This window comes from Prunus dulcis, chromosome 1, assembly GCF_902201215.1.
Source record: "Prunus dulcis chromosome 1, ALMONDv2, whole genome shotgun sequence".
NCBI classification, from domain to species: Eukaryota; Viridiplantae; Streptophyta; class Magnoliopsida; order Rosales; family Rosaceae; genus Prunus; species Prunus dulcis.
In genome coordinates this window covers 40,388,917-40,409,905 of record NC_047650.1, presented here as the reverse complement: position 1 = coordinate 40,409,905, position 20,989 = coordinate 40,388,917, and the positions used below count along the sequence as shown (strand labels likewise).

Genomic DNA, 20,989 nt, shown 5'->3' with positions numbered 1-20,989 from the left:
TGTTCACTCAACTAACCACTCTCCTAGTTCCAGAATGTAATCAAATTACACTATTAGCCTTTCAATCCAATAAAAGAATAATTATTTTCTTTTCTTTTTGGCTAATTCAAATTGGAAATGGGTGAATGAAATCCCAATGGGAGAATAATGGTAAAAGGGAAGTCTTTTATCCACTCATTTTGCCTAGAATGTCTTTTTTTTAGGGAAAAAGAAGTAGCCTAGAATGTCATTTGTTTCTCTCACTGTTGACATTTTACATTTAGAACAAATAGTAAAATATAAATTGTGTTAATAATTTTCCAAATTATGTTAACAAGACTTTCATTTTAGCAATGGGTTTGTGGCTCAAGTAGTGTGGGTTGTGAGTTTTTAAATTTTGACATTTTAAATTTTTTTTATTATACAAGTGATAGTCTAAATTACTTTAAATTCATTTAATTTACAGGAAGGGATTTAAACTTGGATTGGATGCAAAGGAGGCAGGCTCACTACCTGACAAACTATCAACATAATTTATTTTATTTTATTTACACGTACATTGTGAAAAAGTTCATCTATGATTATTTTTAGGACCTTTTTTATTATTAAGAGGAGCGATAACATACTAAACATACACAAAGAAGATATGATTATTTTTAAGACCCTTCCTATTATTTTTAGGACCTTTCCCAGCCAAGGTATGCCAGATTTTGTGCATGCAGTATCTTTTCCTTTATACACCCATACACAGGCATCACTTAAATATTATGTATTCATCCCAACTAGAATGCCAGCCTTATCTCATGGATAACGTCAAATTATGGCCTTCTTGAATTAGATTGATGGTGTGGTTTGGATTTTTACTTCTAAGGTCTTAAAAAAGTTTATTGTTTTTCATGATAGACACAATAAATTGATATAGTACTTACTGATTATTGAGCTTGTCTCATGCGTGTTGAAGGTTACTCAATATATTTTATCATTTACCTTGCTGCTTGTTGGACATTAGCATGACCATGGAGCATGCAATGGTGAATTTTGCAAAACAATAAATCAGTGCTTTTTCATCATTCCAAGGATTGCATAGAGCGACCTTATTACTTTGATCGTTTTTAGCATGTGCCAATTGGTTTTCTTTTTTATTTTTTATTTTATTTTTAGAACTAAGAAAAGATAACATGGGTAGTTATGTTCCATAAAAGTAAGACCTATTATCTGACTTTGTTTTTAATTTTAATTTTTTTAATATGAAAAAAATGTGAATTTATCATATTATCTTCATTTAATTAATAATTTTAATTTTTAATATTTGAATTAACCAATGACATTTTCTGATATTTTGGATGTTTCATCATTCTCTACCTTTTGTTTTTTTATATATAGATGATTGAAATGCTTTGTTGTTTGTAAATGAAGTTACATTAGATGATGAAGAAGGATGCCCTTGCCCATCATTCCACAAATATGAGTCAGTTTGTCATGCGGTGGATTTTTTTCGAAATCATTTGCTTTGTGGTGTTTGATGCCACAACCAATCCTCAAGTTGGAGTTTTTGTTTAAGACTTTGTTAGGGGTGCTTTTCTAGTTTTAAGAATTTCTCAATAGGCTGTTGTTTAAAAAGTATAGCCGCTCGGCTATACTCCAGAAATATATACTAAAGTATAGCCGCACGGCTATACTCATATATTTTCGAATATTTAAAAGTATCGTCCTGAACGCCACCGTTTCGGTGACATCTCCTAATATTTTGGCTCGTGACGTTGATTTACTGACACTGTGACACAAGTTCCGGTTTCCAATTCGCGGGACCCACATTCTTACAGTCAACCTCAGCACCAACCAACCCAACCCAACCCAGCCCCACCCACCAATAAAAAAACTTAAATAAATAAATAATAAAAAACCAACCCCACCCACCGCACTCTCCCACTCACTACACCACTCTGAAAAAAACACGAACAACAAAATACAGAGATCACAGCCATGGCGGCAATGGCGCTTCGCAGGCTCTCAAGCTCCATCAACAAGCCACTTCAACCTTTTGTCAATGGCGGCTCCATATATCACATGGTAATGATATCTTCAAACCCAATCTCACACCAACCGCCATAGCTTTAACATTCTGTTCTGCTACATTTCTATTGGTTTTCAAATTCGTCTTCGTTTTGATTTGCAGTCCTCTCTGTCCAGCCAAGCAGCTCAGGATAAAGAGAAATCTCGTGCTACTGTATGTATTCATATATGATTTGGGTTATGTCGGATCTGTGTTTGTGGTGTGTTTATTTGTATTGATGATTTTGAATCGTTTGAATTCAGTGGATAAAGCAACTGAATGAGCCGCTGGAGGTTGTCGATCCCGAGATTTCCAATATCATAGAACTTGAAAAATCTCGGCAATGGAAGGTATTGTTGATTTATTATCACGCAAGCAGGATCATTTTCATTTTGGTTTTTATTAGGCTACTTTCAATGTTTTAAATTTGGGATTTTGATTGTAATATACAATAAATGGAATGGAAAATGTTCTCTTGCGAGACTATGAATGGGATAGGCCTTTGATGAGGTTATTTTTCTTGAATGTGGGGTTCAGTCTGGAGACATAAAATAAGTCTGGCGAGAAAACATTGCCCATGATGCAATATTGAGTGTTCAAGTTTAGTTAATGGTAGGGGTGTTATTATTATTATTATTATTATTATTATTATTATTAATTTTTGAAATTTGGTATTAATTTTTATTTTATGTCAGGGGCTTGAGCTTATACCTTCAGAAAACTTCACATCACTTTCTGTCATGCAAGCTGTTGGGTCTGTCATGACCAACAAGTACAGTGAAGGGTATCCCGGTGCTAGATACTATGGAGGAAATGAGTAAGTAAGTCTACAGTGAATATATTTTTGATCATTTTTGCAATCCTGTATGTAACTATTAAGTGAAAAAGGCAATTCTGCTTCTTCTTTTTCTTTTCAAAATTTTTTGGTGAGGGGCGGGGGGAAGGCTGGTGTTGGAGAAAACCCATTGCAGTGATTAAAACTGATGAGAAAGTGGCACCTATCTAGTTTTGAACTAAAGACTAAATTATCATTCCACTTGATTAATATTTTTTGTTAATAAATGTAGATACATCGACATGGCTGAGTCCCTGTGTCAGAAACGTGCATTAGAAGCCTTTCAGTTGGATCCTGCAAAATGGGGAGGTAATAAAACTACACATATTTATACATGTGGCATTGCAAACTTTTTTCTTTCCTGTCAGTTCCATTTTGTTTGCCTAAACCTGCATTGCATAAGTTTGGAATGACCTGTAAGTTAAATTGTTATACAATACTCTTCTAACAAAATCAAATGTGTCCGGCTATGTATCAATAAGAACACTATACCTGTTATATTTAAACTGTGAAAGTGGGATTAAAGGAATTCATAGTATCTACTATGCTTTGTAAACTATGTCAATCATTGATTGAAAGGTTTACAGATGAGTTGTCTTCACATAAACTTTCTAATTCATGTTAATTCTGTTATTGAACTTTTCATGTATTGAATAAAAAGTATCTTAAATACTTAATTATTTAAAGAAACTGCGTACTTTTTTCTTTCAGTAAATGTGCAGTCACTATCTGGATCCCCTGCTAACTTCCAAGCTTACACTGCATTGTTGAAACCTCATGAAAGAATCATGGCACTTGATCTACCTCACGGTGGACATCTTTCTCATGGTTATCAGGTGTCTACATCTTCTGTTGATTTTTTTCCAGATATATTTGGCTATATTCTCATGCTTTTGGTGGTTAACGGAGACAGCCTTTGTAGTTCTCAGTTAGTCTAGTGCTTCTGTTTTGTTTGTTTTTTCTTCCCTTTCTTTTCTCCCCTGCCCTGTGAAGTATAGGAGCACTTTTCTCCATTTACACCACTGTTAAATTTATGATTAGTTGTTGGGACATGCTGATGTGGTCTATGCATATGGTCTATTAGTTATGCCAAGCCATGTGATAGTTCATCCTGTTTTCATTCTAGAAGTAAGTTTTGGCTAAATTAATTGATAGTTTTTTAAATAAAAAATACATATGCAGATATAAAAGACATTCCATGCACGGGCAGATGCAGGATCTTTATTGAGCTATATAATTATAGGCTATCTTGATGTTTTTTAAGATTAGGATTTAATGTAGGAGGGCCTAGAAGTGGTTTTGTCCAAGATTGATTGAAACTTGATGCCTGTTGAGCTGTTGAAATTATATTTTTAGGTTGCAGGAATTTTTTTGACAGAACTTACATTGAAAAGAAGAAAATAAAGGCAATCAGACCCTCAACAAGCTTAAAAGCCATTGGAATTCTCTTATGGTTAACAACTGCATAATTGACCGCAGGCCTTTATATTAGTAATTTCCAATACTTATCCAATTAGGATTGTTACATAAAAGAAAAGGAAGTACTAAACCACCTAGGAAAGTACTCAAACAAATTGGGAACTGTAGTACCAGTGGTGGGTTACCAACTTTCATCCCAACTGATTTGTCACATGGACATAACAGTTTCTTAAATAAATTAGGTCCAGGGTAGGGTTACTTGTAATATTAAAGTGTTGGGAACTATTCACGATATGCCTGTCTAGGTATATACTAAATGATAAATAATCTTTTTTTCTTCACCATTGTGCAGACTGACACCAAAAAGATATCTGCTGTGTCAATATTCTTCGAGACAATGCCATACAGATTGAATGAGAGCACTGGCTACATTGATTATGATCAGGTGCCTTCTTATCCCCGACCTTTACTTTTCTAAATTATCATAGATTTGTATGATATGCTTGTGCATGAGACTTGTAATACTCTGGTTCAGCCTCAGAAAGAGGATGCAACAGGGTGCTGTCTTGTGTTGCACAGATATTATTAGAAAAAAAAAAACTGCAGAAACATGTGTTTGGTAAATCAGTCTGGCGATTTTAACATGTAGATAACCATGTAAAGCAATTGTCCACATTATAAATTATCATTTCATGCATAAGAATTATGATTATTTTGGAATCAGAATTTGAATCCTTACAACTAAACCTGGAGATGTTTACCCTAAAGTCACTGAATGCATTGAACTAGGATTTTTAAGCATATCTCCCTAAATGCTTTGGCCTTTTGAGTGCCTACCATGCTTTCTTTCTTTTTTGGTCGAAAGAGTGCCTACAGTGCTAAGCATTCACCATTTGGATAGCTTCCTGTTTCTATTTCAAGATAAAAGTAAGGGATGGAAATTGTATCTTGCATGGATAAGGGTTCTATTTTGACCAATGGCTATGTGTACTCTATGCATTGTTTTCAACTTTTGATCTTTGTTTATCAAAGGCTGACCTACGCGAATAAATATGTCCACAGTTGGAGAAAAGTGCCACGCTTTTCAGGCCAAAACTAATAGTTGCTGGTGCCAGTGCTTATGCACGCTTGTACGATTATGAACGTATCCGCAAGGTAGGCTTTGGTTCGACTTTCGCGATTATGACAATCATTTTCATGTGTCTCTGGAATTTTTTATGATAATCTTTAAGTGTGATGTTATTGTTGTGATGTTGTCAGGTTTGTGATAAGCAGAAAGCAATTTTGTTGGCTGATATGGCACATATCAGCGGATTGGTTGCTGCTGGTGTTATTCCATCTCCTTTTGAGTATGCAGATATTGTTACAACCACAACTCACAAGTCACTTCGTGGTCCTCGTGGGGCTATGATCTTTTTCAGGAAGGGGGTAAAAAATATAAACAAGCAAGGGCAAGAAGTAAGTTCCTAATGTTTAATTTTAAAAAGTAAATAAAGTAAGGCTAGCATTTGGGTACCCATTTATTTTGGCTATAACTCTAAATAAGGTGGTGAAAACCTTATTACAGTTTTAGCCAAAATAAATGGGTACTCAGTTGCCATCCCTAAAAAACGAAGTAAATTATGGAAAAAAAAATATGTAAGTCCCAAAATGAAGCACGCTTGAATTATAAAATGCTTGAGTTTCCTTCTACAGGTTTTGTATGATTATGAAGACAAGATCAATCAGGCTGTCTTTCCTGGACTCCAGGGTGGTCCACACAACCACACCATATCTGGATTAGCAGTTGCACTGAAGCAGGTTCCTCCTTTTTTTCTATTTGAGTACCTCTGATCAGATCCTGCATCTTTTTTTCTTTTGTTTAATTGAACATAACTAAACTTTTTTTTTTTTTGGTTGCTTTTTTTCTTTTCTAGGTCAAAACTCCAGAATACAAAGCTTACCAAGAGCAAGTTCTCAGTAATTGTTCAAAATTCGCAGAGGTCTGAAGAACATCACTTTCCAACACATAAGATGCAAATAGAAAATTCTTTTTCTTTTTATATATTAAGGGTTCTCTATAAAGCAATTTGGTTGTTTCCTCTGGCCTCACTAATTTCCTTCCAAACATGCAGAGCTTGCTAGAGAAGGGTTATGATCTTGTTTCTGGTGGAACTGAAAACCATTTAGTGTTGGTGAATTTAAGAGACAAGGTAAAAGGAGATTGTTACTTCCTCTGACAGGAAGATTTCAGCTGTGAAGGGCCATGATGTTCTAATTGTTTACCCGTTTCTGTAACTGGAAGATTTATAGGCCTTAGTATTGAGCATGTTAAACTGAAGGCTTACGGAAAATCATCCCATGGTTCCTTTAAAATAATTTTACTAGATGAACAACTAATTCTGGTAACCAAAAGCTGAGTCATAGGCTTACAAAAAGTTATCCCATGGTTCCTTAAAAATAATTTTACTAGATGAACAAGTAATTCTGATAACCAAAAGGTGAGTCATAAATAGCCAAGGTTTTGGGTTTTATAATGAATCCACAGAATTCAAATGATTTACAAAAATTTAGTCGGAAAATCATAAAACTTCCCTATAGCGGAGGGCTTGATGTTGAATTGATTGATGGATGCTGTTGTGAAAATGGGTTATGGCAGGAGAAAAAATGTTAAAGATATCCTCTTCGAAATTTTTTGTGACAGGGCATTGATGGCTCAAGAGTTGAAAAAGTTTTGGAATCAGTTCATATTGCAGCAAATAAAAACACTGTTCCTGGTGATGTGTCTGCCATGGTACCTGGTGGCATACGCATGGGTAAGGCCATCTGTATTTAATTATTTTGCACCTGCTGGTGATTGGTTAAGTACATCTTTTCTGACCCTATTTTTGGGTTGTTCAGGAACCCCAGCTCTAACATCTAGGGGGTTTTTGGAGGAGGATTTTGCAAAAGTAGCTGAGTATTTTGATGCAGCTGTGAAGTTGGCCTTGAAGATCAAGGCTGCTGCCAAAGGTTTACTCTACCACCATCTTGTGGATATAAATTTTATTAGCATTTGTAATGCTTGGTCACAGATTTCACTACCATAGTTACACGCTCATGCACATGTCCTGGGTTCATACAAGTGCAGGTACTAAGTTGAAGGACTTTGTGGCAATTCTGGAATCAGATGGTGAAATTCAATCTGAGATTGCAAAGCTTCGCCACGAGGTTGAGCAGTATGCTAAACAATTTCCAACTATTGGATTCGAGAAAGAAACAATGAAATACGGTGAATGAAGTCCTGACCTCACAGATCGATGTTACAGGTCAAACCCCTATCTCCACTCTGATAAGTGAATAAGCACAATGCTTGACGTAAATTGAATTATTTGGGAGCATTTGTGTAGCGAAATGCAGTCACTTTTAATACACAAAATACAATCTTGCAGATACTTTTCCTGAACACGATTAAGTGTCTACCTCAAAGATGTTTCCTATACGAAAGGAGATGGGGATAAAAAAAAAAAAATCAATACAAACTACAAGTTTATGTTGTTTTCTTCTTTTTCTATTTCTTTTTCCTTCGCCAATTGTAATACTTGATTACTAGTTTCCTGTCCACATTGTAACTCTGTTATTTCTTCTTGGTTTCTCAATAACCGATGCTATTTTGTATCGATTGGAATGTTGTCAGCATGAAATCTTGCAATTTTCTTGCAGCTAATATGGAAGGTAGTGTGTCAAGGGAGCATGATGCTTACTGCTTACTTTTATATTTATATTTCTTTCGTAAGAAATTAAGAATGGAAGATTCAAGTTTAACTTATAAGTTGCGTAGTTTAATATAAATTCAATTTTACGAGGCAGACAGCTACTCTTTTTGAGAACCATTCAAAAGGGCCACATTGTGATTGAAAAGGTTTTGGACTTTAGGCAATTTTGAAGGAAAAACCAACAAAAATGTCGTCACAGAGTGTGGCCGGACACGTAAAGTTGTTGTTTAAAAAAAATATTTATGTATATATTTTTTGGCTCCAAACCTGTGGATTGAGAAGTTTGTGAAAAGTTACTTTGTGAGGAGAATCTTTTTGCTTTGTGAGTAGAATCTTTTTGCTTTGTGAGAAGTATTTTGGTTGGGTAGTTTGTGAAGAGTAGCTCTCTGTAAGAATCGTCCCTTGTTTTGTTTCTTTAGGATGAAAGAGATCCCAATACCAATCAGAAGGCTAATTTTGTGGGAGGGAAGTATTTTAAGATCCTATTCGTATGACAGATTCTATTGAAAGACTTGATTGCTTGCTTGGATGAATTTGGTTGAAACTTCAAATGCCAAATTCCTCATTTTTACTGACAAACCAACCTATCAAAATGTTCTCTTAGACAAAATGAATTCATCCGACCAAAAGGATAAAACTGAAGTGGACAAAAGCTGCACAAACAATTATAAAACCCACATTACTAAAATTAAGCATGATATTTGCACTAATCAGTCAAGCATAGAGAGATTACATTTCTCGACCGCATTTTAATATTATATGATGTAGCAAGTAATGTGTATAAATCATTCACAAGTAGCAAGTGATGTGTACAAATCATTCCTCTGCAGAAAAACCATGCATAAAAATAAATATGAAATAATAACGAGAATTTGTGACCAATCTTTTGTTTTGTTCTACCTCTCAAATTTATATTAGTTTCATCAAACTTATCTACTTGAGTTAAGGTGTTTGTTTGTTTGCTTAGATACCTTAATCATAGATGGAATAATACAGAAAAGTCTACATCAAAAATATCAGTTCATTAATCTTTGCAATCGGCAATATGCTTTCCCTTCCTTGTCAATTCCGGGAATCCAATTCCAGCTAACCCAACCCCGCCGGCAATCACTTATTACTAAAACGAATGTCATTTCAGTAAATTCAAAACTGCAAAACTGCAAATAAACGGTGAAAAAGACTTTTAAAACCCCCGACACATTTCATTTCACCATTCAAACCAAACCTCTCCACTATCACTCACTCTTCTTCCCATGGCAGCCACCACCACCACCACCACCCTAGAAATGGAGGCTGCCCCCAACACCAATCTCGACGAGACCGAGGATGACTTGTCGCCCATCGAAGAGGTTCGTCTAACGGTATTAAACGAGGACGACACGTCGCTGCCCGTATGGACGTTCCGGATGTGGATAATAGGCCTATTTTCTTGCATCCTCCTCTCCTTCATCAACACCTTCTTCTCGTTCCGCACGGAGCCGCTCGTGATAACGATGATCTCCGTGCAGGTGGCGAGTCTGCCGATCGGACGGTTCATGGCGCGGACGCTGCCGAGGACCAAGGTTTGGGTTGGCGGGAAGTCGTTCTCGTTGAACCCCGGGGAGTTTAACATAAAAGAGCATGTCCTGATTTCAATATTTGCGAATGCCGGCGCAGGGTTTGGGAGTGGACCGGCTTATGCCGTCGATATCGTGACTATAATCAAAGCTTTTTATGGTCGGAAGATATCGTTCTTCGCCAGTTGGGCACTTGTGATTACTACACAGGTAAGATAAATAGTAATGAACTAATATGCACGTGTTATATGCTAAACGCTCAAGTGTTAACCGGTTAGTAAGTTAATAAATTTCACGAATTATATATTGCAGGTATTAGGGTATGGATGGGCCGGTATTCTCAGAAAGTACGTGGTGGATCCGGCGGCGATGTGGTGGCCCAGTAGTCTCGTTCAGGTTTCCTTGTTCAGGTAATTTCGTTTTGTAAACTTAAAAAAGCTTACGATGGTATGTAGTTTCAACTCTCTTTGGGACAGACAACCTTGTTGTGTAGTGTAGTTATGTGGATAATTCGGTAGATTTCCTTACAATTTCTGCAAAAACAAAACGAGTTTGTAAATTTGGTACCACATCCATAATATGATATGTAACGAAGAACATATTGGATCCGAAAAATACGACAACATGAGTCTTGGTAGGAAAGGTCTTTTGCTTTTTAGCTAATGAAGAATAATTGTTAATATTGTACGATACTCAATTATTTTTATGATTGTGACTCTAAGGGCTCGTTTGATAAACTATTTCAAATTTAGATTTTAGTTTTCATTTTTTGTACTAGAGTATATAGGAAAATGAGAGTGAGAATAAGATTGAGAGGGAGGAGTAACAAAAGTAAAACAAAATCTTGAAAGTGAAAACAATTTCAAATAGATTTTAGTTTTTAGTTTTTGTTTTCACTTTTGTTACCCCTCCCTCCCATCCTCTCCTCTCATCTTCCCTCTCAATCTCATCTTCACTCTCATTCTCACTTCCATTCTCCCTCCTTTTCCTCTATACTCTAGCACAAAAAATGAAAACTAAAAACTAAAATTGAAATGGTTATCAAACGGGCCCTAAATTAAAAAATTAATACGAATCTTTGTTGAAAAAGACTTTTGTTTTAAGAATTTAATTTGTATTCCATTATCTTGATTAACAATATTATACGGGAATGAATTATATGCCTATAATGCATCTTTCTTCAAATATATATACACGAATTTTTTCATACAAAATACACAAGAGTAGTTAAAAAGAAGGTATTTATGCTTATAATACACATATTTAATGGCTATCATGCAAAATTTAAAATGAGCACAAGTGCTAAAATAAAATTTGTTCCAACTTATTTTATATATTTTTTTAGGTCTATAAACAAGTTATTTATAAGGACTTGAAACCCATATGCCTTAAACATTTAATCCATGGAAACAAATATATATCCTGCACTAATGCATGCTTTTTGTTTTTGTTTTTGTTTTTAATTTTATAGAATGGCATGCTCTTTTTTTTTTGAGCTTTCAATCAATATTTATCAAATGAACTTGACTTTGGTTTCCCATATGCATGAAGGGCTCTTCATGAGAACGACAGCAACCGAATGTCCAGAAGCAAATTCTTTTTGATTGCCCTCATATGCAGCTTCTCTTGGTACGTTATGCCAGGCTACCTCTTCACAACTCTCTCCACAATTTCATGGATCTGTTGGCTCTCTCCAAAGTCAATAACAGCTCAACAAATTGGGTCGGGTTTCCGTGGACTTGGTCTGGGGGCAGTAACCCTAGACTGGTCTGTCATAGCCTCCTACCTTGGCAGCCCTCTGATCAGTCCCTTCTTTGCCATTGCCAACATCGCAGTGGGTTACATTATCACCATGTATGTGATCATTCCAATTGCCTATTGGAAGCTCAATTTGTACAATGCCAGCAATTTCGCAATCTTCTCTTCCCATTTGTTTGATTCCCAGGGCCAAATATATGATGTGAAAGCCATTGTGAATGACAAGTTTGAGATTGACATGCCCTCGTATGAAAAACATGGACTCATAAACTTGAGTGTCTTCTTTTCCCTAACCTATGGCATTGGTTTTGCTGCTGTTATATCAACCCTCACACATGTGGCCCTTTTCCATGGAAGGTTGGTACATATAGTTCTTTTTTTTTCTTTTTTTTTTCTTTTTTTTTCAAGGATTTAAATTTAGTGTTTTTTCCACTAATACTACACAAGTTTCCCCAACTCTTTACCTACATCCCCTTTAGTTGGTAGCGATTATTAGCACTTCAAGAAAGTTATTTTGCACTCATCTATTATATTTCCACACTTCTAAAAACAATAACATGGGAGTGCATGATGACTATTTGGGAATGTCATGATTCCTTTTTTGTTTTTATTTTCCTATGGGAAGTTTTGTTTTTATCCTCGGATATACAATTACTTTTTTCACTAAACCCAAGTATTTGATCATTTAGTTAGGTACATTATTTTGCATATATATAGGTGCAAAAGTCGTAAATACATTCATAATATATAAATAGGCCAATCATTGTAGCAATGAAAATGAATGTACCTACGTACCCTTTTGTACCTTCATATATATTCAAAATAATTCACTTAAGAAAAGGACTTGGATCAAAATTTAATTTTAACACTCAACTACTATAACACAAAAAAAATAATTTTAATGTATGAATGACAATTTTTTGTTTAGGTAAACAAATTTAGTGTTATTAATTATTATTGTGCCACTGATACGAATGATTCTTCTAATTGTGGCCCTGATACGAATGATTCTTCTAACAGGGATATATATAAACAATACAAATCTTCACATACTGGAAAGATAGATATACACACCAAATTAATGAGGAAATACAAGGACATACCCAACTGGTGGTTTCATAGTTTGCTTTTTCTGGCGATGGCACTCTCTCTGGCATTGTTCATTTTCCTGAAAAAAGAAGTGCAAATGCCATGGTGGGGACTCATTTTTGCAGCAGGAATTGCATTTGTTTTCACCCTTCCAATTAGCATTATAACTGCCACAACAAATGTGGTAAGTCTTCGACTCTTGAACCATTATCTCTTTCTCTTCACACTTGTTGAAGTTTATTGATAATGGCCAGTGATGTTAACACAGCTCATTTTCTATTTTGCAGACACCGGGACTAAATGTCATCACGGAGTACATCATGGGTTTGATATTACCTGGCCAACCGATAACCAATGTATGCTTTAAAACTTATGGGTACATAAGCATGGCACAGGCTATATCCTTTCTTAGTGATTTTAAGTTAGGGCATTACATGAAGATCCCGCCTATATCAATGTTCGTAGTTCAGGTATGCATTTTCAATTCTTCAATTTTAACAATGCACATTTACATTAATTACAACATAAAAGGGATATGACAACGGCTACTGAACGTTGTGTATCTCTTTTGACAACACATTTGCAGGTGTTATGTGCCTTGATATTGTTAAAAGTCTTATACATTTAACAACGTGCCTTTGATGTTATTGTACATGTCAATGCACGTTGTTCAAACTTATTGACAGCGTTAGAAAACTTATTTAGCCAGAATTATAGCATGAATTAGATTAGCCTGCTTAATGCTGTATTAAATGCATAATGATGAGGAGTAGTTGGCTAGTACCGTGTACCAATTTACAGTATTTTTGGTAGATTGTTGATATTTTCTCGATATCATATCCTATATTCAACATGAATGTCAACATAATATCGACCATATATGAACAATGTACCATGTATCATAAATTTGCTTGCTTTAGGTATCTGATAATTTGCTTCTTTTCTGCCATTCCAAAAGTGCATAGGAACTATAGTAGCCGGAACAGTCAATATCGGAACGGCATGGTGGTTGTTAGGCAGTGTGGAGAACATATGTAACGTTGAATTACTCCCTAGCAATAGCCCCTGGACTTGTCCTAATCACGGTGTCTTCTTCACTGCATCTGTGATTTGGGGTCTGGTTGGACCGAGACGAATCTTCGGCTCTCTTGGACATTACTCAGCCCTCAACTGGTTCTTCCTTGTCGGCGCCCTTGGGCCTCTCTTGGTGTGGTCGCTGCACAAAGCTTTTCCCAAGCAGAAATGGATCGCTTATATCAACCTTCCAGTGCTTTTTGGAGCAACGGCTGTGATGCCACCAGCCACAACTGTGAACTTCAACTGCTGGATTGTGATGGGGATAGTTTTCAATTACTTTGTTTTCAGGTACAGAAAGAGGTGGTGGCAGAGGTACAACTATGTTCTCTCGGCTGCCCTAGATGCTGGGTTGGCTTTCATGGGGGTGCTTATATATATGTGTTTGACCATAAACGATATAAGCATATCTTGGTGGGGTACAGAAGACTATGACCACTGTCCATTAGCCACGTGTCCAACAAATAAGGACATAGTGCTTGGTCATGCTTGTGTACTCTGATTAGTTCCCATTTCAAATTAAGCTGGTACATCAGTGTTGATTTGGTTTTTTTTGGAGTTTATTTTCTGCAAAAAGGTTTGTTTGAAAGAAAAGGCATTGTAAATGATAAATATGAATGAAGTTTCATCCGTTGAAGTGTTGTCTTTATATGGATCTTATAGGTTGGTTGGTCTTTATGATTTAGGAATTTTTATATAGGTTGGTTGGTCTTTATTCACTTAGAGCATTCACAATGGGCTCCCTCAATCACTTCCTTAGCTAAAATTTAGAGAGGAATTGTAAAAACCAACTTCCAATCATGCTTCCTATCCAGCTCCTAAAATAGGGAGACATAAGCTTCTAAATCTGAGGAGAGAGAAAGGACCCGTAGTGATTCCCTATAATTAAATGCTTATATATTTAATATTATTTTAAGTATTTATTTAATGTCAACTATTTTTTATTGTTGCTTTTGTGTCTACACTTTATTAAAAATTGAATTAAAAAATATTTAAAACATTTATGAATCTAAAACTAGGGAGTATGGTTTGTGTTGAAATTTTATAGAGAGTTCCTAAAATAGCTTTATAATGTTTTTAGCTAAATTTTAAGTGAAAAAATAGAGAGTATGATTGTGGATGCTCTTATGGGCTATATTTCTCGTTTGGTTTGGCCATATGCTTGGGGACACAAACAAACAATCAAAAGACGGATCTAGGAATTTTTCGTGTTGAGGGCGAAAAGTGTAAGTGCAAAGCATTTAGTTTGAAGAGAAAGATCTTAAATATTAATTAACAAAATGATCCTTCATAGTGGAGCACAAAATAATACAATTCGTATTTGGTAAGGTGGGTGTAGAGTTGGTTTATTTTCTTGTAATTTTTCTTTATTTTATTTTATTTTAGGGACATGAGTACTTAGAGGTTTTTGCGAATCACAATTTGACACATATGCAATAATAATTCATCAAAAACTCAAAAATAAAAAAATTCTGCACACACATGTCAAACTACCATTGTCAGAAATGTAAGAGTTCCTACTTATAGGGGAAGGAGGGAAATATTATCTTTTGTAAAAGGATAATTGTTATTCCTTATGTTCTTCATCTCCTTTTCCACCCTCTTCCTTTGGTGTGTGTGAAGTTAAAAGACCAAACATTTAGTTTTTTTTTTTTTTTTTCCCGGAAAACATTTAGTTGGCTCTCAACAATTTGGTGGAAGGTCCTAATGGGTGTGGGTGAATAAATAGGGCAAGTGGGTGTAGAGTAGGTTTATTTTCTTGGCTTTTTCTTTTTATGTTACATGATTCCTTGGAGGTCATTTTGTAAAAGGTTATAAAATTATCATTAATAATTTCATTAATGATGGATGAATAAAATATAACAAGTGGCTGAAAATAAAAACACTCTTCCTAAAGTCAAATTTCACATCTCCACGCGGGTTCTCACAATCAAGCACAATAACACTGAAAAAATACTTTCTATTAATTGTTAGTTACTGCAAATGACAATCAAACACAATCCCATTGACATATGTTTTTTGTTCCCAAAATCAATTTTACAGCAACTCATGCCCACTTATATATATATTTCAAAGAGAATGAAATTCAAATGATTAAAAACATGTAACTCTGTAACCTAAGTCCTAATAAATTTGAGGAGATAAATTTTTTAAAAGAAGTCAAAATGGACAAAATTGCCCTTATTTATTTTTGGATTTCCTAAGGCATCCTTTACATTTGCATGTCTTTGATTTGAAAGTTAAGAGGTTTTTCTGTCTTTTTCGAAAAAGCTTTGGCTTTTTTCAAAAGTGAAAGTTTTTTTGTGGTTAAAACCTAAATTTACTTAAATTTGATTAGTTCGATTTCTCCCTTCTCTAATATCGCCCGTATAAAAAAAAAAATTTCACATATGTTAGTCAAATTAGTCAAAAAATTTGTTGCAAGAGATTGAAGTCAGTGAGTCAAGGCATATTCATTTCTGAAGCCATGCATTTGCATTCATCCTTCCCAAATACAAAAACCCAAATAACAAAAACAAAACAAAAAAACCTCGAAGAAGTCCTGCAAGAAACCCATATATTACATATATTATATATCTTTTGGATACTGACAATTTTTTTTTCCTTGTTCAAAAAACTCTTTCCAATATTATTAGCTGCAAACAAAATTAATGATATCAAATATGATCTTGGATTTTTTTCAACATATGGTAATAATAATGCCAGCCAATATCAAATTTGAATCTCAAATTAATTGCTTGGAAAAAAAATCAAAAAATTAGTATCTCAAATTAAACCAAACTTCCATTTCTTACAATTCAAGATTGACCAAAGCTGTCAATTAGTAGATAAATACCTAATTAATTAATTAATTAAAACTTACGAAACTTTTTGTTTTTGTTTTTGTTTTTTGTTTTTTAAAACCAAAACCCAACAAACTCTTCTCTTCTGCACTCTGCAACACTGCCACTCACACACACACACACACACTCTCTCTCTCTCTCCCTTAGCGCCAGCCATGTCCGCTCCCACTCTGCACTCTCTCCCAGACGACGACGTTTCACCTGTCGAGGAAGTTCGCTTGACGGTCTCGAACGACGACGACCCGACCCTTCCAGTATGGACCTTCCGGATGTGGGCCCTGGGCCTCCTCTCATGCGTCCTCCTCTCCTTCCTCAACACCTTCTTCGCCTACCGCACGGAGCCGCTCGTCATTTCGATGATCTCCGTACAGGTGGCGACGCTCCCGATTGGACGGTTCATGGCGAGGACGCTGCCTACAAAGAAGTTTCGGGTCGGGTTGAGGGAGTTTTCTCTCAACCCGGGTCCGTTTAACATGAAGGAGCACGTGCTGATATCCATATTTGCGAATGCAGGAGCCGGGTTCGGAAGCGGGGCGGCTTATGCAATTAGTATTGTGAACATAATAAAAGCGTTTTATCATAGGAATATCTCATTTTGGGCCAGTTGGATACTTGTTATTACCACGCAGGTAAACTGTAATCATGGTTAATTAAGTCGGTGCTAATTTATAATTACCGAGATAATTGATGATAATTCGTGGTGGTTAAGTGCAGGTGTTAGGATACGGGTGGGCAGGAATTTTGCGAAAGTACGTGGTGGATCCGGCTGAGATGTGGTGGCCGAGTAGTCTTGTTCAAGTCTCTTTATTTAGGTAAATAATTTGGTTGTATATAATTGGTGCCTCTAGAATTATTGATAATTTGTGTCGTTTAAAGCCAACCCACCAAATTTATTTTGCCCTTAAGCATGTCATTTTGCTAGGCCACTTTGTTTTGTTTCCTTGACGTTTCAATTCTTGTGAACAATAATGCTAGCGTCATCAATTTGGAGTTTAGGGACCAATTTGGTTACACAATATACACGTTACTATGTTGACCAAAAAAAATATATATACGTTACTATGGAGTAACGGATAACTTCTAAAGTGGACACTCTCACCCACGCAGAAGTTTTTGTTTTTATTTTCTTGGATAAAAATAGATTGATTTTATTTAATGAAAAAAAAATAGCTGACTTATTTATTTGTTTTTTTACGGTCAAATAAACATTTTTATTTTTATTTTTCCTCCACTACGGTTGGATGTGAATTGTCGAAATTATGTGATAATAATTACCTTTTCTTTTTAGTTTTTTGTTTTAGTCTCTACTTGTGAGGGTTAGTAGTATTGTAATTGTAATTTTGGGCGATGTATTTCATGTCTGATTTGCTCATGTGTGTGACTGTTACATTGAAATGCATGTATTTGGTCTTTTAAAGCTATTAGTGAAGATACAAGTTATGTGATGTCACTGGTGTATCCTCCTATAGCAGGATTAATCATTTATGGGTATTTGGTCTTTGTGCCCAATTATTAAATACAATTATCGTTAATTTTAAAATAAAAATGAAGGGGATATAACAATTTTACCCATTTTTTTACATCGAAATAACACATTCTAATATCATATTTCTACGCGCCAACAGTAAACGTTTTTTTTTTCTTCTACAAGATTCATTAGGTCATAATAATCATTTGCATTATAAAAAAAAAAAAGTTCTGATTTATTTAATATTTTATAGCTCTAATTAAACAACCCATTTAACCAACCATGAATATTTCATGCATGCATGCACGTTTATTTTATTTTTTGAACAATTAATTAACAAAGCCTCTAATTTTTCGTTTACAATGTGAAGGGCTCTGCATGAGAAAGACAGCAAGCGAATGTCAAGAGGGAAGTTCTTTCTGATTGCCCTCATCTGCAGCTTCTCCTGGTTCGTCGTCCCAGGCTACCTCATCCCAACTCTGTCAACAATTTCATGGGTTTGCTGGGTGTACCCAAACTCAGTCACGGCCCAACAAATCGGGTCGGGCATGCGCGGGCTGGGCCTCGGGGCATTTTCGCTTGATTGGACCGTTATAGCCTCCTACCTTGGCAGCCCTCTGATCAGCCCCTTCTTTGCCATTGTCAATGTTGCAGCTGGCTATCTTCTGGTTATGTATGTGGGTCTGCCAATTGCTTATTGGGGCGTCAATTTGTACAGTGCCAAGAACTTTCCAATCTTCTCTTCACACTTGTTTGATCACCGTGGCGAGATTTATAACGTTTCGGCCATTGTGAATGACAAGTTTGAAATTGATATGGATTCTTATGACAAACAAGGGCGCATAAATTTGAGTGTTTTCTTTGCCTTGACTTATGGTATTGGTTTTGCGGCCGTTGTATCGACCCTCACGCATGTCGCCCTCTTTAACGGAAGGTAAATCAATTGAGTGTTGCTATTTATACCATCGAAACTAAACTTGTCCCTGCACAAGACGCTCACAGTTTATTTAATTTATTGTGATTGTTCAAGTTTTGGTATTTGACACTCTTCCAACAGGGAGATATATAAGCAATACCGAAGAGCTTCACACAGTGGAAAGGTAGACATACACACCAGGTTGATGAAGAAATACAAGGACATACCTAACTGGTGGTTTCATCTTATGCTTTTGTTGTCTTTGGTGCTCTCTCTGGCGCTGTGCATTTTCATGAAAGATGAAGTGCAAATGCCATGGTGGGGACTCATTTTTGCAGCTGGGCTTGCATTAATTTTCACCCTTCCAATCAGCATTATAACTGCCACCACAAATCAGGTACCCTCTCAAACTCATAAGTCATTGCATCATGACATTGGATACTGCGTGCTATTTGTACAATCTCACCTGACCATTCTATTTGTAACATCCCAACTTACCATATAATGCGCCACCTCTAAATGACAGAAATAATTCGATGGGAAATAAAATTATCTCTATATTACACATGAGGCACTCACTACTAGAAAACCATAATGTTAGTTCAACTTGTTGTGAGTGTTAGCAAAAGTCATAAGTTTTTCGTGGCTAGAATAAGTTTGTCACGGATAAGACACATATTACGTAATTGTGGTCCTAACTAGGTATTGGCATATAATTTTTCATATTTTTATGTATATCTAGTATGTGGCCTCTAGAGCATTGGGACCCACCCAAGAATTGAAGACAGAACAATCTGTAAACGAGAACATTTAATATGAATGAATTGGAATTTGTTGCATTTCTTTGGTAACTTAAGATGTAATGTATATCTTTAAGAATTTCTTTTCCTTGCATTTCTATTTGTCAGTCTCCAGGACTAAACGTCATCACAGAGTACATCATGGGCTTGATATTACCTGGCAAACCAATAGCCAATGTGTGCTTCAAAACCTATGGCTACATAAGCATGTCGCAGGCAATTTCCTTTCTCAATGACTTCAAGCTAGGCCATTACATGAAGATCCCTCCCATATCAATGTTCATAGTCCAGGTATATCTTCTTGTCAATTTGACTTTTACTAATTACTAGGACATGAAACATATAATGTCAAAATTAGACATAATTGAATAATTTCAGTCGGAACTGCTATTCGCACTCCAAAATAAAAATAAAAATATGCAGTGTAAGATGACTATTTTAGAGTGCTAATAATTTCCCGTTTCAATTTGTATTGTGTTGCTAATTTGCTCTTAACTGCTTCACAAAATTAAAGTGCATAGGAACATTGATAGCGGGAACAGTCAATCTTGGTGTGGCATGGTGGCTGTTGTCTACCATAGAAAACATATGTCAGGATCAATTGCTCCCTCCCAATAGTCCTTGGACTTGTCCTGGTGATCGTGTGTTCTTTGATGCCTCTGTAATCTGGGGTCTGGTTGGACCAAGAAGAATTTTCGGCTCTCTCGGAAACTACAAAGCCCTCAACTGGTTCTTCCTAATAGGTGCATTGGGGCCACTCCTGGTGTGGTTGCTGCACAAAGCTTTCCCAAGTAAGAAATGGATCAAGCTGATCAACCTCCCAGTGCTTTTGGGAGCAACAGCTGTAATGCCACCAGCTACAACTGTGAACTTCAACTGTTGGATTGTGGTTGGAGCAATTTTCAACTTCTTTGTTTTCAGATACAGAAAGAAGTGGTGGCAGAGGTACAATTATGTTCTTTCTGCTGCTTTAGATGCTGGAGTGGCTTTCATGGGGGTGCTTTTGTACTTCTCATTGACCATGAATGAGAAAAGCATATCCTGGTGGGGAACAAATGGTGAACACTGTGAGCTGGCTACTTGTCCTACAGCCAAAGGTATAGTTGTTGATGGTTGCCCTTTGTACTAAATCTCATTTCAAAACCTATAATTACTTTAGCATTTTAGAGTTTTTTGTTTTAAGTTTTAAGTATGTTATTTGGAAGAAAGGCATTGTAAATATCAATCAAGTTTCATCTATGTAGTGAAGTTCACAGTTGGAAATTCTTGCATAACAAGATAAACAAAGTTCATTGATCAAAATACACACAGCAGTTACAATGTTAATTCAAATCCTAAAATAAGACTGGATTCTGCAAACTAGTTAAACCATTGAAGCTCTATAATAACCAGCATCAGCACCAGTATTTTGTGTAAGCTTGAAGTTCTGAAGGGGCAGCATCAATCTAGAACGCATTAAAGGCAC

General features: G+C 35.9%; 3 protein-coding genes across 3 annotated transcripts; all 3 read left to right on the top strand.

Annotated features, from left to right (window-relative positions):
- The first annotated feature begins 1,886 nt into the window (after positions 1-1,886).
- Positions 1,887-7,995, top strand: LOC117638829 (serine hydroxymethyltransferase, mitochondrial-like). Its single transcript, XM_034373979.1, has 16 exons — positions 1,887-2,049; positions 2,156-2,206; positions 2,296-2,382; positions 2,728-2,849; positions 3,100-3,176; positions 3,579-3,703; positions 4,639-4,731; positions 5,349-5,441; positions 5,547-5,744; positions 5,982-6,086; positions 6,203-6,268; positions 6,401-6,478; positions 6,970-7,081; positions 7,167-7,277; positions 7,396-7,573; positions 7,697-7,995. Exons 1-15 carry the CDS (start codon positions 1,963-1,965, stop codon positions 7,542-7,544), a joined length of 1,554 nt encoding a protein of 517 aa, XP_034229870.1. The 5' UTR covers positions 1,887-1,962; the 3' UTR covers positions 7,545-7,573; positions 7,697-7,995.
- Positions 7,996-9,273: 1,278 nt separating this feature from the next.
- Positions 9,274-13,999, top strand: LOC117619978 (oligopeptide transporter 2-like). Its single transcript, XM_034350060.1, has 6 exons — positions 9,274-9,786; positions 9,889-9,986; positions 11,128-11,691; positions 12,355-12,607; positions 12,711-12,893; positions 13,382-13,999. The coding sequence occupies exons 1-6, from the start codon at positions 9,274-9,276 to the stop codon at positions 13,997-13,999; spliced, it is 2,229 nt and encodes a 742-aa protein (XP_034205951.1).
- A 2,465-nt stretch (positions 14,000-16,464) lies between these two features.
- LOC117614894 (oligopeptide transporter 2-like) lies at positions 16,465-20,789 on the top strand. Its single transcript, XM_034343823.1, has 6 exons — positions 16,465-16,969; positions 17,055-17,152; positions 18,179-18,742; positions 18,866-19,121; positions 19,633-19,815; positions 20,039-20,789. The coding sequence occupies exons 1-6, from the start codon at positions 16,496-16,498 to the stop codon at positions 20,651-20,653; spliced, it is 2,190 nt and encodes a 729-aa protein (XP_034199714.1). The 5' UTR covers positions 16,465-16,495; the 3' UTR covers positions 20,654-20,789.
- The last annotated feature ends 200 nt before the right edge of the window (positions 20,790-20,989 follow it).

Bases quoted from the DNA above. Each gene is read 5' to 3' on its own strand.
- LOC117614894 (XM_034343823.1), top strand. From the start codon at position 16,496: ATGTCCGCTCCCACTCTGCACTCTCTCCCAGACGACGACGTTTCACCT. The intron at 16,970-17,054 runs GTAAACTGTAAT...GGTTAAGTGCAG, and splicing joins TACTTGTTATTACCACGCAG to GTGTTAGGATACGGGTGGGC. The intron at 19,122-19,632 runs GTACCCTCTCAA...TCTATTTGTCAG, and splicing joins TAACTGCCACCACAAATCAG to TCTCCAGGACTAAACGTCAT.
- LOC117619978 (XM_034350060.1), top strand. From the start codon at position 9,274: ATGGCAGCCACCACCACCACCACCACCCTAGAAATGGAGGCTGCCCCC. The intron at 9,987-11,127 runs GTAATTTCGTTT...ATATGCATGAAG, and splicing joins GTTCAGGTTTCCTTGTTCAG to GGCTCTTCATGAGAACGACA. The intron at 11,692-12,354 runs GTTGGTACATAT...TTCTTCTAACAG, and splicing joins GTGGCCCTTTTCCATGGAAG to GGATATATATAAACAATACA.
- LOC117638829 (XM_034373979.1), top strand. From the start codon at position 1,963: ATGGCGGCAATGGCGCTTCGCAGGCTCTCAAGCTCCATCAACAAGCCA. The intron at 2,850-3,099 runs GTAAGTAAGTCT...TAATAAATGTAG, and splicing joins AGATACTATGGAGGAAATGA to ATACATCGACATGGCTGAGT. The intron at 5,745-5,981 runs GTAAGTTCCTAA...TTCCTTCTACAG, and splicing joins TAAACAAGCAAGGGCAAGAA to GTTTTGTATGATTATGAAGA.